Source organism: Aythya ferina, assembly GCF_964211825.1.
Source record: "Aythya ferina genome assembly, chromosome: 4".
NCBI classification, from domain to species: Eukaryota; Metazoa; Chordata; class Aves; order Anseriformes; family Anatidae; genus Aythya; species Aythya ferina.
This window is the reverse complement of record NC_140300.1, coordinates 57,166,313-57,183,964: the sequence shown is the minus strand read 5'-3', so window position 1 is coordinate 57,183,964 and position 17,652 is coordinate 57,166,313. Positions and strand designations below refer to the sequence as shown.

Here is a 17,652-nt window from a genome sequence, read left to right as displayed (position 1 = left end):
AATTTATTTATTGTAGGAAGAGAACTGGAAGCATCCTTCCCATTCCCATTACTCCAGCAGAATCTAACCATGTTCCTCTATGCTAAATGCAGTATACCTTATTTAGTTGCTCTGAAATGCATGATTTAATTCTTAAGTTGCCCTGTGTAGAGTCAGGAGTTGGACTTGGAGATCTTTGTGGGTCCCTTTCAATATTCAGTTATTAAGTGATTCTCTTTAATTCTTTCTTTATAGATTTTTCCTGTGCTTCATTGTTGTGAATTACAAGCCAAAATATTAATTTGTTCATATAAAATACAATTTATTTTGTTCATCAATATAGAGACCACTGTTTGGCTTCCTTGACATCAATCTGCAAACTTTCACTGTTACATCACAAAAGCTTTGTGAAGTACACTACCTAACTTAGAGATGCCTGCAGTTGACCCATCTCCAAGTGCTCCCATAGTGCTGGAGGGCAAACAGAACAGGAGCTCCTCCTCCCTGCAGAGGAACACTCCCCTTAACTGATTTTATAGGGACTGGCTCTACACAGCAGAGGAAGAGCACAGCCCCAAAATCAAAAACTGTTTTTCCCTTTGAAACGAACAGATTTCTTTTTTTTCTTTTTTTAAATATTCCATGTAATCAACATTAATCCAATGATCAACATTACACTGGTTGTAGAAGAACACATCTTAAGACAATAGCAGTTGGACTCCACAGACTAGAAAGCAAAAACTTAAGTGCAGCCAAAACCACGCTATTTTCATAAAGCAAATATGCTACCTCATATTAGGGAGCACAGTTTAAGGTGACCTATCAGCTAAAAAGAGAGCACATTGAACATTAATGTGCCTGAACAACAACAACAGAAGAGCTGGGTTTCTTTTGAAACAAGCAGATCCATTAGTGTGATTATGCTAATAAATATGATGTCAATTAGGTTTTAGACAGAGTCTAATAGAGACTAATTTCTGCTCTCAGTAAAGGCACACTGGCCCAGAGTAAAGAGCAAATTTTACAGCAGATAAGCAATAAGTAGCCAAGCAACAAAATCATTTCACTATCACCTAAGTGCATTTTCCTGTATCAGAAATGCAAGTGGTTTCAGAATCAAGGGAAAGAAGAGAAAGAAGTTATTTATGCAGCCCACATAGTCCATCCTGGTACACCATCACTTGGCCTGACCAAGCTGAGTCTAATAAAAGGTCTGGGTCACAACAGATGGCCCTCAGCTCACCAAATGGAATTGATGTGCTTGTGTCTCTCAGATGCTGCTGCAGCCATTTAGGAAGCATTGTGGCAGCAATTGAAGGGAGTCAGGGAAGAAGAAAAATATCAGTTCTGGTTAGTGGCAACAGATTAGGACCAACACTCTGAAAATGTGTTCAGCAGTCCTCTGAAGCTTTGATGTGCTCAACAGAACCAAGTCAACACAGAAATTCTGCCAGAATAGCATCCCTGCTGTCTGTTTCCACTCACTTGTTCTTTATCCTCTTGCATCAGAAATCACAGGAGAAGCAGCTCACCCATAAAGATAAGGCAAGCATAAACATCATCTTGTACTTGGGCAAGCGGGCTAAAGAAACACGTGGGCATCCTACGTCACAATGGAAGTTGGAAGAAAATTAGCTGTTGACTTTTGTGAGGGGGAGGGAAAGCTAGCAGGAAAGTGAGCAGGTACTGTTTGTTCTAGGAAACAGTAAAATGAAACACATTTGTGCTAAGTAGGAGTAGGTTTTCTTTGGGTCTTTAAGCAATTCTTCAAACTTCACTGACATGTTTAAAAAGGGTGCAATTGGGAAACACCTCCCTGCCACAGTCCAGGAAAACCTCTAAGTCAGTGGTAAAGTGTGCTGGAGCTCAAACTTTTCTTTCCACATCACAGAATCACAGCAAACTGCTCTGAATGACCAGTGTCACTACGGTTCAGACAACAGACCTCTACAGTCCCCAGATATACTTCATGAAGGAGATATCACACAGCAGTGGAAATGCAACATACTATTTTATCTAACTCCACTGAGGCAAGCTGTAAAAAAATGCCTGGTATGCCTTTCAACAATACAGTGACCTCCAGTATACCACCTACCATCAGCTAAGTGGAATTCAAAAAAAAAATGTTCTACCACCAAACTGAGAAGTCAACTATATTACAGATTTAATTAATGCTGTGGCTTATCATCTTTACTGTCTCCACTTCACCAAAAGAAAAAGAAAACTAAATTTGAATTTAAAAATAAAAAACACAGTTAATTCCCAGTAATGGGCTGGCAGAAGAAGCATGTTTAGTTTTAAATAAGCTACAGCATCAAATACCTCAGTTGTTTCAGGAACTCAACATCGGAGCTGCTGTTAATGAGCTTGATGAACTCCTCATAAGAAGGAGCATATGTGTAGTCTTTCTTCTGATGTTCATTCATCTGTTCTCTGTACTCCAGCTGGCTGAGTAGCGTTTGGTTGATATAATCTGGATCACTCAGCAGTTCCACCACTGGTTTAAGTACTGGAGAGGAAAAATATTTTAAAACAAAATCCTTATGTTGAAGAATAACTGATGTCCTTTGAGAGAATATCGCAGATAAAAGGCAAGAATGAATACAAAAAAATATTTTTAAAAAAATCTCAAACCAGTCTTCTGGACTACATAGTACGTTTGAGACTGCGCATACCTTTCTTCTTGATAAAACTGTACTATTGCACAAATTGAAGTACATTGACAAAGCTGAGCTCTATTTGGGAAATTTCAAATCTTTTTATTCTTTCTGCTCCGTGTCTCAGACATTATGACATTACAGCCTTTACAAATGAAAATTAAAAGTGAACTGAACTGCATAATATACTTGAGACTTCATAACTTCTGAATTTGACTTCAATTACATAAAAAATTGTTTGTGTATTTATAATCTGATTAAAGGGTATCTGATAAGAAAGCAAAACAGAAAATCCTCAATAAAAAAATACTGGATAAATCAATGACTAAAAAAAAATCTGGTATCATGATACAATTATAATCAAATCCTTAAATCTATGGATTCTGTGTGTCTGAATAAAGCAGAACAGGTCAGAATTATTCATATAATCAATAAAAACTGTGCCACTAAAGATAGCAAAAGGGTTCCCCTGTGACAAAAATAAAAGAAAGGAATGCATAAAGTTGGGTTTTATCCTGAAAGATGCTAAACAGCCTGGCATCAAGTCAGTACAATCAGGTAAGTATATGCTTACTTTTAAAAACAAAGTGTCTTACTGGTCAACACAGTAAATTAAGTTTCAGGATTTATAAACATAGTATCAAGACATACAGAAAGATGTCTGTAATTACTAATACTGTACAGGTGCAAATGGTTAATCATCTCTGATCTTTGCTCTACCTTTTGTTGCAAGGATTTCTGCAAGGACTATGCGCAAGCTGACAGACTGGATATCCTTTGAGGGCAGGAGACAATACACCAGAATTTGAGAACATTTTTGCAGGAATCTTACTTCTTCATCAGAGCTCCTCAAGCACGGATGCAGCAAGAAAGGTCTCGGTGGATCTTCCTGCCTAAGAAAGGGAAAATAAAAAATAGAAAAGAGAGAGAGGGAGAGAGAGAGAGAGAGAGAGCTTACATAGTACTTGTGTTATGACTAGCCACTATTTCTGAAAACATCCAAAACATGCAAAATCCATCATCAGGTTAAAAAAAAAAAAATCAGTAAAGAAACACTTTAATCCATGTGCATTTTTTCAAATTCTGCTTTTAAAAAAAATATATTCAGACACATTTCCAAATTAATTTGTCCTGTCAGTGTTTTCACCCACCAAAATAGAAATACAGTATTTTAAAACTGTATCAAATAGAAAAAGCCCAACAGTTGGAGAGAAATAAGAGTTTCTCTGAATTAAAAAATAAAAATAATTTGTTCCCTCATTGATCTTACAATGAAATCTTGTTTAGTTTCTCAAAAAAAATTGACAGGACGAACTCAAAAAGTAATACTTTCTTGTACAGCAAACTAATTATAGACTCGAACAGAGTATTTGGGATCACTTCCAGTTTGAGAAACAGGTCTGGCTGCTAGATAACGAAGGTACAGATCTTTCCTTTGTTACTGGCAAAAAGTAAATACTTTTTATTTGATTTATTTTACATGTTTGACTTGGATTTCCTAAAACATCAATTTTCAACTTGCTACCTGCAGACTGCATCAAATTGCTCTGTGCAAGATGCCTTGATAGTAACAGACTTGGTATTAACATCCATCCACAGTGTAAGTGAGAAACTAAGTAAGAGGATTAACTAAAAAAAGCAAAACAAAAAAACACCACAGAGAGACTGTGCTATCAGGTTGGCAAACAAAGGAAGAAGTGACTCCCAAAGAGCAAAGACACAGCCAAACAAGTCACCTCAGCAGGTCTGCAAATGGGAACTGAGCACATCATTAACAGTGTCAGTGGAGCGTATACAGTGTGTAAATGGAAAGCAGGAAGCTGCAGGGGATCAGGGTGTGTGCAGCCCCACTTTTGGGGCAATACCCTTGCGGGCAGCACGCCCACCTGAGAGGGGTAATAGGCCCTTACAGGGATTTCAGGCACTGCTCACTGAGATGGGACTAAACCTGTACCTCCCAATTTTAGCAGTCACCTCTCCACCAAATCATAGATTTCCCGTTTGTTTGAACCCGAGCACCTGAGGCACGCAGAGATTACAGAGCCGTTCAGAGAAAGGATGGGAGAGCTTGTCTAAAGTTGAGTCCTTTGATCAGCAGCTTGAGGCTGGAATATGCAGCTTTTATACTAATAACCACCGTGGATTTAATAATAATAATAATAAGCAGGGAACAAGCCTGGGACCAGAATCAGTTTTCCTCCATTGTCTTGAGTGCCTCAGAGTCAGGGTCCATCTTGCCAGCCTTCAGTGGAGGCAGATCCTGACCTTCTCAGCTTGAAGAAGGGGCTGGAGATAACTCTCAGCCAGAACCCTGAGCCTGCTGGGGAAGGCATCCATGAGCATGCACTCGCTCACCAACAAGCCAGCTGGATACTGGATACTAAATGGATGGAGGAAAACCAAAATTCCTTGTTGCTTTCACGTTGTACGTGGTGAGAGAAGCAGGTTCCTAACGTATGGAAAGTACATCAGGCCTGGAGTCAGTATAGTGTGCTACAGTATTGTAACGTATCATACTGATACACTCCTCTTTCTGCCACTGGAGGGGCAAATAAACACACACACAGCAGCACATCACGGTAGGTGCGTTTTGGGAAGACAGCACGAAGCCTTCCAGGGCTAACAGCCGGGGGCGGCCAGGCCACGGCTGCAGCACGAAGCATGAGAGCACAGCGTGCTGCTGGCAGGCTCCCCACAGACAGCCCTTCTGATGGCAGCTCTGGAAGAAACAGGGAGCAAACCTTCCCTGATTTTGAGCCAGTACTGACCAGTCCATCTCCTCCCAGCTGCCAGTGGTTTTCTGGACTTCTCAGAGCATGGCGGCCTGGATGTGCCACGGGAACTCCTTACTGGAGGTCACTCGGTACCTTTCTTTTAATCAAGAAGGGCTCTAAATGCAGAGCTGGTGCCCTAGCAGTTCCTTCACAGCCACATGCCTGACATAGTGCAACCCCAGCCTTGTGGTTTAGCAGCAAGGTGACCATGCCAGGGGGTACAGGGTGACAGACATGCTGTTACCTGAGAGGGGCCAGGGCAGTTCCCAAAGCCAGCCAGGACTGGTCTTCAGCAGAAGGCCCTGAGGTATTATTAGGCTCAGGCCTTCCGTGTCTCACCCCAGCACCTCTTCCCATCATCTGTGATGTCTGCTTCCTTCCCACTGCCACAGGTGGCTGTCCTGACTGTTACCCACAGAGCTCCTCAGAGCTGATTGCCCCTGTGTGTGGAAAAATGACCAAAAATTGCATAGACTCAAAGGAGAAATTTCCAGTTAGACACCACTACATGGCCAGTGGAGAGAGGCAGCACTGCACAGTGGTTTTTTGGTAGTTGGCAAAGGAGAGAGCAAGTATGTTGGCAGAATATCAGTATTATTATAACAGTTGTAATTCTGCTCCAATAATGCAAGCCATTTGTTTCAAGATGACCAACATCAGTTTTTAAACTCATTTTCAGGAGAACACAAATGCTAAAATGACATTTGGTTTTGATTTCACTGAAGCCTTTTATTGAATCCCAAATCAAATGTTTTATTTTCAAAGGTGGATAATGGAGAGAGCTTCAATTGCTACAAGAAAGACAAATTTCAAAAACAAGGCCCTGGGAGCAGTTTGGATGTACATACTTTGTTTGTTCTTCTGAGGAGCAGTGTATGAAGATGATGTGTAGTTTTCATCATTACCCAGCACAGGTGGTAGGGCTGATTTAGCTCCAGAAGCTGTTTGTCTTGTTCTGGTAGGATCTTTTCCCTCCAGCAGCTGAATACCTGGCTATCTTCCTCAGTGCATTTCCATTTCTCTCACATCCTCCAGATACATCCTCCAGCCTTCTCTCCACCACATCAAACACCCCACCTCACATGCTCTCCCTAAAGACATTCATTATCCAAAATCAGACACGTCTCAGGCAGACAGGCAGACAGAAAGTCTGGGCCGTTTACGTACAGCCACCTCTTACTGGGAAGAGGAGGCTTCACCTTCTGGACTGGCCAGTCCACCCAGATTCGGCCACTTCGAAAATCCGCCAGAAGCTCAAGCTGAATGCCAGAGAACAGGTTTTGTACAGGTTTCGTACACAGAGCATCAGCTGGCTGGCAGCAGACTGACTTTCAACAACCCATTCCTGGCTAGTAACAGCAATGATGGAGTCAGAACTGAAAGAAAATGGTGACTGCTTTTTTTTTTTTTGGCCTAGAAACACACACAGACTTTCCTTTCTGGACTGCTTTACCTGATTTGTGGGACACCATGCCCAGTTATTAGATCAAGATTTACTTCAGCATCTCTCTAAACCCATCCACACACAGCACAGATCTCCTGAGGAATGATGGTCTGGTTGGGGCTGCAGGCACCCTGGGGCACCGACTGCACCTGTGCTGTCAGGCATGCGGGAGAAGGGCTTCCTCAGACTCTGCCTCCCTGTTGTACACATTTATTCCCAGTCCACAAGCAATACATACAGCTTGTCTGAGCTGGACCTACGCAAGCACTCTTCTGGTACAGCCAACAGAACAAAAACAGAAAATTGAACAGAATAAACAAGCAGAACAGCAAATATTTGGTTCTTGTCCTTCTAATTTGTTTAATGCATTCCTGCCTAAGGGAATATGGGGGGAAGGGGAGTTGCACACACTGCAGCTGTAATAGTTCCCTTTTTTTTCCCCGCAGTTATCTCTGTCACCTAACAGGACTTAAATCTCTGGAAGAGGGGCTCTTTCAGTTGTTTTCCTAGCCAAACTGTAATTAAAATATCATCTAAAAAGCAAAAGGGGATGAACAGAATCCCATCAGATTTTTAAAGGATGCCAGCCAGAGGGACTGGGTGCCCAACACAAGGACATGGACCTGCTGGAGTGGGTCCAGAGGAGGGGCATGAGGATGATCAGGGGCTGGAGCACCTCACCTGAGGGAGTTGGGGTTGTTCAGCCTGGAGAAAAGAAGGCTCCAGGGACACATAATGGTTGCCTAAAGAGGGCTACAGGAACAATGGGGAGGGACTCTTGGTCTGGGGTGTAGTGACGGGACAAGGGGGAATGGCTTTAAAGTGAAAGAGGGGAGACTTAGATTAGATATTAGGAGGAAATTCTTCACTCAGAGGGTGGTGAGGCCCTGGCACAGGCTGCCCAGAGAAGCTGTGGCTGCCCCATCCCTGGAGGTGTTCAAGGCCAGGCTGGATGGGGCTTTGGGCAGCCTGGTGTGGTGGGAGATGTCCCTGCCCATGGCAGGGGGGTGGGATGTCCCTTCCAACCCATACCACGCTGTGATTTTTGATAAAAGAATAGAGGAACAGTCTTCACGGAACTCAATTCTAAACAAGCCTGGCATTATCAGTGGCAAACAGTTGCAGCAATAAATCTTTATGTTGCTGTTGGGGCAAAAGAAATGAAGGGGACTGGAAGACAAATCGTGAGGGAAAGTTTGGGGGGATGACAAAACAGCTACAAAATAAACTAAAACACCAGTGGTAAAACAGACAGTCAGGCTTAGATGCTCCTTTTTATTTATACAGAAAGTATTATACTTCTATTTGCTTGTATACTTGATCAGCTTGTAGGGAAAACAAGCTGTGCATCAACAAAGGGTCTGCCCAGCAAGCAGCATCCCTCAGCACTTGGGCTCCCCCCCTCACACCTACCTACAAGGTACCAGGGCGGTGAGCAATCATGGAAGCAAGTAGTAGTGGCACTGCTGCCGTCTGTCCTGGAGCAGCAGCTAGGACACCCTGACCACACGCTCTTAATGCTTGGCATAAAATCTGCATCTTCAGCTCTATCATTACCAAAAGCACAGGAAGGTAGTGTTTGTTTCTGCAGTAACCGACAGGAACAGCAGAAGCTAACACAAAGCAGTGCCCTACATCTCTCCAGCGCCAATGAAGTTGTCAAGCGCTATTAAGTAACTCAAGCAGAAATATAGGTATTATTTCTCATCCTGTCCAGTTTTGAACATGCATTATTAGGGCTGCGTGCTTGGACTTACCAAACAAGGAGATTCTTGGCAATCGCAGAAAACCCTCAACCAAAAACGAGCACAGCTATTTACGGAGAGAGCTTTGAAAGCCCAGCCAATTATCCACAAATTCCGAGCACAACTGCGGGCAGTGAACTAATACAAATGAGGCACTGGAGCAAACAGTTTCAGAAGCAGCATGATACCAGGTTTGTAAACCAGGCCTATTTCATCTGCTTTAGGCAATAGAAAAAGAAAGCCACATGGCAACTGCACTCGTGTCCTCCTGAACGATTGAGACTGAAGTCATGGGGATGTATTTTGGAGCACTGAGATGCAGGGGACTTCAGTGATTTTAAACCAGACAGAACTCAGGCTTTGCACAGCACGCCTACAGATCACCCCTCTTCACTCCCCTGTGAGCTACAAAGCCAACGTTAACCTCACAAATTTCTTGCCAGTGATTTTCATTTTTACCAACTTTTCAAGCATGCTCCTAATTTATTTATTTATTTTTTAACACTATCCAAGGCTATTTCACAGTTTCAGAAAGCACATATTTCCTTCGGCTGCCCCCAAACCAGTGGAAGATCAAGAAACCACTTGTGAATACAGGGCCATAGGCAGGCCCTGCCAAAATGAACTCCTTTGTATGGGGTCTGTTCCATGCAGAGCACTCCTTTGGTCCCAAACTGACACAAGGAGCAACTCTCCCCTGCTCTGCAATTGCTTCATGCAGTTACCAAATGTGTTCCCGTCTGAATGCCCTCAGCACCAAGACCTTGCCCCGTGCTATTGCAAACCTCTAAGTTTATCCAGCACTTCAAAAAAGGAAGCAGAAAAGCAGGTACTCCTGAAGACGAGCAGTTACGACATGACCAATGTTACAGAAATCTGTTCTAATTTCCTTTCCATGCTTGCAATTTTATCAACACAGGGATCTCATGGAAATTTCTCTCCCTAGAAAAAATTCTAGGGTCTACTCTAGATACCCATGTTTTTAGTCAGAACCATCTGGTAACTGAGCAATAAAAACAGATCACAGTTGGAGCATTTAGAGACCTCTGGGATTTGTGGTTGGGTCACAAGCTCATGATGCAAAGCAGCATCTTTATTTTTACATAGTCACAACATGACTGCATGGAAGAGCTTAAAAATGATTTGTCAAAGAGATTTAAAAAATTAAAAACCAACTCTGATGGCAGCATGGCATTTACAATGCCCATGCAACTCATGGACTCAGTAGATTTGAAGTTGGCAGTACTACTGCTCCACGGACAAGAAACTCCTCAAGAAGTCCACTGGATTCAAAGACAGGCATGACCAAGAACTTAATGACAAGCAAGATAAATCTGTCAGCTTTGGAAACAGGAAGCAAGCAATCAAGCAAATAAATAAATAGCATCCAGGACAAAAAGTCCCTAAAACATTAGCAACAAATCTACAGGAAATTATGTAAGGGTCCTTTCTCATAAAAAACCATATATATTAAAAAAATGACAAAATGTTCCCTTTGGCCTTGCTATTGCTTTAATTGGGCTTTCAAGAGAGAGCCTTGCTGTTACAGTTAAGTCTCAATCAGTGCAATTGTGAGCTGAAGTGCATGTGCAACTGGCTCTGACTCTCATCAGTACATCAACACTCACCACTCACGTTCATAAAAGGATTCAGAGAACTACCAGAAGCACACGTAGCCTTGCACCTCTCCACCTCTGTCACCCTCAGATCTCTAACCTTGACACCGCAGCACAATTTCACTTGCTTGATCTGCTTGAACTTCCTCAGAAATAAAAGGAATCAATTCAAGCCTTCACAAGCCAGTAGTATTAACACACCTGAAAAAACTACCTGCTAAAAAAAAAGTCCAAAACCAAACCACACCAAACCCAAAAAGCACAGCAAAAATCCGTCAAAGCCAAACTGCTAATTTCCACGGCTGTTTTTATTGGGATCAGTAAGTTGTATAAAACCCTTCTTCTAGCATTTACTGACTCCATAATCATAGCACTTGTATGTGTCACAGCTACCTTCCTCCACAGGAGAGCACTTGACATGTAATGTTGGTGACGGGCCCAGAGATCACACAGAAGCCTTGCAAACCGTGGTCTGACCATACCAGCAGCAGGAGGTCGTCATGTTTGTTGTGGTGCCTTGGTGATACTCAGCTGTAAACAGGAAATCCGAACTTCCAACAGTGGAGCTTGAAGGCAATGGCGAGCTTTAGACCTGGAGCTACCCAGGAGCTAACTAGAACAGTGTGCCCAGAGCCCGGCTTTTTCTGACTGTTTTGTTCTCAGCACCTCAAAAAATAGCTGCTCTCATTGCAACCAGCCTCTACGCGTTCATAGTCATCCTCTTGATACTCATTTTCAGAGGCTGTGATAAGCAGTTCTTGGTATTCCTACTTTGTGGGTGGAAAATAGAATTATAAAAGAGAAACTAGGACTGGGGGAGGTGTTTAGTAGCTTGGATGCACCATGACAATTTAGATGCATGTACAGGATTAATCAAGTTATACCTCCAGTGCTTGAATTGCCTTTGCACCTTGATTTTTGCTCTTGATTTTTGTTGTGGCAGCACCTTTTTTCCTGTTACTAAATACCAACTCATCCTATATGCAGTCAATGCAACAAGCACAAGGATACAACAATTTATATCCTATACATGCCAAGGCGTTTACATGGCCCAATAAAGTTACATTACCAGCAGGGTGAGGAGAAGAGACAGAGCAGATGACAGGAATATTGGCAAGATGGGCACAATGTGAACTTAAAACCTCAACATTACTTGTCAATACTGACCACTCAAACAGCAATTTTCCCTCTCACCCTTCCCAAGAGCTCAGAGCCCTCCAATATGGTTCTGAACGTGCAGCAGAAGTAGGCTGCAGCTCCCAAGGAATCCCCTTTGCCAAGTCACGACTTCGGCTGTGACTCCAGGCACGAGCACAAACACACTGCTGAGCACCCCTCAGCTGGCACGGCACAGCCAGCTTGCCAGGAGCAGCCTGACACACTACACACCCGGATCTGCAGAAATCCTCTGCCTTTGGGATCAAGGTGCCCCAGCCGTAGGTTAAAGACAAACAAACAACACGCCCAGCCAAGTGACGTAGGAAAATCAGTGTCACTGTGACTGCCTCCCACTGAGCTCTGCTCAAAAAGCACTGCTTGTCAGTGGGTTCAACAACAGGCCAGCATTAACAGCTCCAGCATTTCATTTGCCTACAAATCTAGAGCAGGCAGATCTCCTTTGGCTACGCTGCAGTTTAGAGACCACCAGCCCAGGGTGTTATTTAGCAAACGTTAAGAGCCCTGTGGCAGTATCTGAGGGGGGTAATTCTTAGCCCACAACAGGTGTGAGGGAACTTCCCCTTCCTTCCACGTGGACAGATTCACAGACACTATTTGTTGGTTGTTTTCTTTGCTAGGTCCCTAAGCTACTGAATGAGTGGCTCACCAATAGGACCTGCTGCCTCTTGCTCTCCACAAACATTTCAAGTTACCAGAGCAAGAATATGTTGCCAGGATCAGGTAATTCTAGCCCCACAGAAAGGATACTGGCACCACAGACAACGCTGCACCACCTACCAGTGCAGAAACCTGCAGCATTATACGCCACCCTACACAGCTCACAGTCCAGCACTAAATACTCGCATATATTCAATTTATGCTTTACATGAAGTAGCCAAGGAAATAAACTTGCACAAGACATTAAGGAACAGAAGGCCAAAAGCTGCTATAAAGCAAGAATCACCAAATACAACCCTCTCTGCAACGACAGGACCATATCCTGCAGGATGGACTAGGCTAATCCTGTTATAACCTCACTCCTGATTCAGCACAGCAAAGAACTATCATTTCTCCCAGCAAACCCAGGCTGATTTTTTCCTTTCCTATCTCAAGTCAGAAACTACTTAACAATGGACATGGGAAAGTTATCAATTTTCATTTCTACACTGAGCTTATGTCAGGAATCAAATGGTTTCCTATCTAGAAAATGTTGAATTGCCACAAATTTTGTAACTGAATACTGATGGGATCCTTTGCAGCTCCAACTGGACCTCATGATAACCCTCAATGATGCACACAGGATGAAAAAGCTGAAGCTATCTTGTCTTCTGTTTTCATGGTTCTGTGTCATCCCAGGCAGTCTTGCCCACAGCCAGAGGAGCATCTCTGCCCTTATTTCACTTTGTGTCTAGCAGGAAAGAGTTTCCTTTAAACAAAGCGAAGGGACAGAATAAAAGAAAAGGGAAACAGACCTAACGCTGCCAGGCTTCTCCCTCCTGATCCCCTGCCTCCCACCAGCCAGCATGGAGCAGCCTCTTCTCCTCATGCTCTCCTATCCCTCATTCAAGCACACGTTTTTCCTTATCTGTTAGCCTCTGCTTGCCATTTACTTTGGGCTATTTGTTATCAAATGGAGCCTTGCAATGGCTGAGATAAGCCAGAGGGAAAGCAGGAGCAAGGTGAGGACAGTAGCCTCTTATTCTGAAGGGTTGCAGCCTATTTCATCCCAGCAGACATCCTGATCTGCCAGATATCACAGGCCTCAGTCAGTCAGAAAAAGCAGAGAAGGGATTTCTACGGCTGAAGTGAACCAAGTGACAAAACAGGCGAGCTTCACAACGAAGAAACCGACACCTCTGTCCTCCTGGGGACAGAGTGTTTCTTTCCCTTACTTTGTGGTCGTCTGTTGTCATATAGGTGGAAAACAAAGTGCTTTAGGCAGCACCCTCTCCAGGGCTGGAACAGGTATTTAAAACTCTGCAAGCCACCCGAGAACAGGCAAAATGCCCTTTGCTGCCACGCTGCATTATAAACCTGGCAGAGGAAAAAAGACAGTGTTCTGTCAGGCACTACAACAGGACAGATAGCCGGCTCTAATTACGGTCTCTGTGCCACTATATTCATCATCCCAAACTAACCAGATTCATTATTACAGACACTGAGAGGGAAACAGGAATTCCAATTTACATCTGCTGCTGTTTTTAAAACGTTGACAGAAATGAGAAGATAAGCGAGGCTAATGACATCTCTCACGCTCCCTACCTCAGAAAGGAGAATTTTCTGTTTGAGCTGTCATAATAATATAACCACAGGTTTTCCAAGAGACTCTAGCTTGCAGTTTCCAAGCCAAAAGCGACACACTTGGTAGTTCTCAGCCCATGATTTAGGCTGCCAGCAGGTTCTAGCACAGCAAACGATTAATTTAGTACCAAACTCAAGTTATTCTGAGTACCACATTCTCTTGAAGGCAAAAAAGAAAACTGTATCAGAGTCCCAGGCACGCTTTCAGGTTTATGAAGCACATGCTCAGATCACCTGGAAGTACCAATTCAATCTGTACCGGGTGCAAGCACATGGCCACATTTCCACTGACTTCACCACAGGCCATGGGGCAGCATTTCAGCTGGACAACTCCTATAAAGCTTCTTGAGCTTTTTGAACAAGCTTGGATGAGCAGCACGAGGATGTGCTAGGATTTCAGACTTTGCATCGTGCAGCTGGTAGGACTGCTGGTCTGCTGTTAGGCACCTTAAAACCAGATTTTCCTCCTTGTGAATTCTCAACCTTGCACAACGAGAAAAACAATGAGTCCAATTTCAACCTAGACAAAATCTGAAGTTATGGCTGTGGGGCATTTTTTTGACCCATTATCATACTATTTAATTCTCATTACCATGTTAATGCAGTCTGACTTATCCAGCAATGACTAAGGTGCATTTACCCTTCCAAAGAGAAAAAGTTAATTGGAAAATACCCAGGAGATTTTCTTTATTTTAGCTCTGTGTAGTGGAAATAACAATCCAGCTAGATCTAGTGGAGGTAGTCATTATTCTCAGCAGACAAAGAATCTCATCAAGAATAAGCATTAACAGTATCTAGTAATTCTGCAATTGTGCATTCTGTGTCCCCAGCTCCAAACAGGTGAGCATTCACACTTCAAACCAACAAACAAACCAACCGTCCTCATCCTTTATATTTTCTAATCATACCTTTCCCCAAAGCAAGTATTTTACCATGACAAAGGTCAAGTGCAAGCACCATGCTTAAAATCAGAGAGCACCATCAAGAGCTTTACTGGACCACAAGATTTCTACCATATACTAGATCTAAAACAAAATAGTATCTGGAATTCAGGTAATGCATTGTTATTGGGACAATAATGTGATAACACAATGTTACTGTAATGTGCCTACATACTAACTTCTTTTCTTGAAGGCAACCATTCTTTAGTTTCCATTGCTTTATTTCCTGCAGATTAGACTACACAAAGCTGGCAGCTACCACAAATACATTGACCTTGTCTTCTGCTCCAGAACAGAAGGACGTGTAAATGGCACCGCAGAGACTGGTTGCTGACCAAAACCAGTTGATCTTTTTTCTCCGGAGTGTTAAAAATATGTGAATCTAACTGTATGCAAAACAATGTCATAGTATAAAATGCACAGTATAAAACCAAACAACCAGAGCACATTTCTGTTGGGATAACTGCAGGTAAGTGCAGATATAAACTCAAATTCCATGCACAATTCCATGAGCCACTCATTTGGATCAGTGAACTGCGTAGGTGTGAGAGCTCCCACATGCAATTACAATTTGGGTGTGACAGTATTTAGGAGACAGCTGACCTTTTTAAATGGGCAAAGAGGAAATTCACGGAATTAACAAGGTAACCTAAAAAGAGAAAGAAAATCCAGCCAACAATTTTTCACTAGGAAAAAAAATCTAGTTACTGCAGGACAGACCGCTTACAGAAATCATGAAGCTTTCCCTCCTGGGGCTAGCAGAAACGGAAAACTGAATGGAATTAACCCTCGTGCTATTTTGGGAAAGGTGCAAATAACTACATTCTCATTTGTTGACTGCTCTGACAGTGCCTCTCCTTTCCCTTGCAGGTTTGCACTACTTGCAGGAGCTGCTCAGACAGCCCGCCTCCTACTGCGAGCAAAGAATTCAAAGATGAAATGGAAATAGCAGTGAATCTCAACCGTTAAAAAAGAAGGACAAACATTCCCTTCCATAGGTCTTATAGGTGCCTTGAAGCCTGCTAGCTCTCTAAAACTGTTAATAAACATGAACTGTTTTATCAGTTGCCTACAAAAACATTACATTCTTCATTGCTTTGATATCACACACCTAAAAGCAAAGAGATGAGCAGAAAATTCCAATGAAACCCAGCTCTGGTTTTACCTGGCATTGGCTCCTTTAAGGTCACGGAAGTGTGTGAGTAAAGCTTTCACTACATCATTGCAGACGACTTTAACTACATCAATGTGACTCAGCCTCTGTCGCAGCTGCTTGGCAATCTCCCAGAAGTCTTCAGATAGCAGCTGGTACAGCTGCCCTTCATCTCTGCTGAGTGGCCCATACCAGGACAGGATGTAATCTCTGTAGCTGTAGTCAAACACTGAAAGGAGAAACAAAACAATCAATAGCAAGGACTGAGAAAGGGGAAGGCACACCAGGATAGAAATCGTGCCCTCCACCCATCTCCTCAGTAATAAAATGGGTCTTAGGTTTCATATCTTCCCCTTTAGGCTTTAATTTCTCCCCAGTGCCAGGCTGGCAAAGCTGCAGAAATCGGCACCTCCCAGGTTACTGGAGGTCACTTTGCAAAGCAAAGCCTGTAAGTGGATTTGCTCGGTCAGCCAGGTTACAAGCAACACACTAACCCCAAACTAGTCTTCATGCCTCAGTAGCGGATTTGGTTATAGGAACTATCACATAATCTGGCTGCATCTAGGTTGCTGCAGATTGAAACCAACCTTCTTCAGCCACAAACTCAGCCTCCACTCTAAAATCGCTGTTAAGCGAGGAGGTGGTAGGATTTTGTATCTCAATAGACATACCTAACGCTACAGAAAGTACATTGTAGGATTGGTAGAGCTAGAGATGGAAGAGAAGTAGATTAGAAAGACAACATGAATTTCAAAGGTGATATTCCAAACTGTAGCTACGAGCAACAGGATCGCTGTAATGGCGCGTTCCATGACAACATCTTCTTCTACTAGTTTTTCTTTTTGACAACACTTGCGTGTCTCCAGTTTTACTGATGCATTACTAGCAGATGTTCCTGGAGTGCTGGGAGGGAGCAGGAAGCCTTCAGGAAGCACGCACAAGCCACATTTAGCATTGCCAGCAAGGTGGGAATGAAGCTGGGGAGGAGGGGGCGGTGAATGGGATGCAAATCAGCTTGGAATTAACAGAGGGGTAACTGAACAGGAAGGGAGGAAGAAAAAAATAAAGAATAAAAAAAGCTGCATGTCTGATAATCTGAGCAGGTGGTTCTTGACCAGGCATTCTGATTTCAGAGTTGTTGTTGTGTTTTTTTGTTGTTGTTGTTTGTTTGTTTGTTTTAAATGTCAGAAGTACACCTAGTTTGTCACTGTAAGCCTATGGTTTAAAATAACCATGTGATTCCACTATTTTTTAGCTTTCACTTTGATGGAAATTATTTTTTTGGCAGCCTAGTAAACTATAAAAAGCTCCCTGGCACTATGACAATGAATTAGTAACATAGTAATAGCATAGCAACTTATGCTGAATACTTCTGCCTCCCTGAAATACTAGGAGGCTTCATCCTACATCACTTCATCAAAAACATTTCTAAAGAAAAGATTAAATTTTCTGAAGCATTTGACTAGAAACCCTTATCAATCAATTCTGCAGGTTGTTTAAGAAACTGACTCACTTCACTGAGACGGAATATGTTAAGTCATTTACTAAGTCACTTCAAGGCTTTCGAATGAATTATTCAGAGAAAAACATTTCACTAAATAAATGCATAAATAAGTAAATAGAAGTTCTGAAGTTTTCTTTTTCATAGATGTGAGAAAAAAATACAGTCATATTGCAAGATGGTAATTTCAAACCTTAAAACAGACCCAACTTCTTTACTTTTCTAGAACAGAAGTTATATTTCATTGAAACCTGCCACCAACAAATACCACGAAGTGATAATAATAGTTATAAAAGGCAGTGGTCTTTTGCTGAACTGATAAGCTTCTGATAAACTGAGGAATAACCACTCAACACACCTAAGAGCAATTAGCAACAGTATTT

The 17,652-nt window shown here is 42.7% G+C and overlaps 1 protein-coding gene across 3 annotated transcripts in view; it reads right to left on the bottom strand.

Annotated features, from left to right (window-relative positions):
* SNX25 (sorting nexin 25) overlaps positions 1 to 17,652 on the bottom strand; it is an 80,090-nt gene that overhangs the window by 46,051 nt on the left and 16,387 nt on the right. For all 3 annotated transcript variants that reach the window (XM_084519182.1, XM_084519183.1, XM_084519184.1), the window contains exons 3-5: positions 15,781 to 15,997; positions 3,357 to 3,529; positions 2,302 to 2,488 (exon numbers count right to left, since the gene is read on the bottom strand). In XM_084519182.1, the coding sequence (XP_084375308.1) occupies positions 2,302 to 2,488; positions 3,357 to 3,529; positions 15,781 to 15,997 (577 nt within the window). The remainder of the gene's footprint in view (positions 1 to 2,301; positions 2,489 to 3,356; positions 3,530 to 15,780; positions 15,998 to 17,652) is intronic.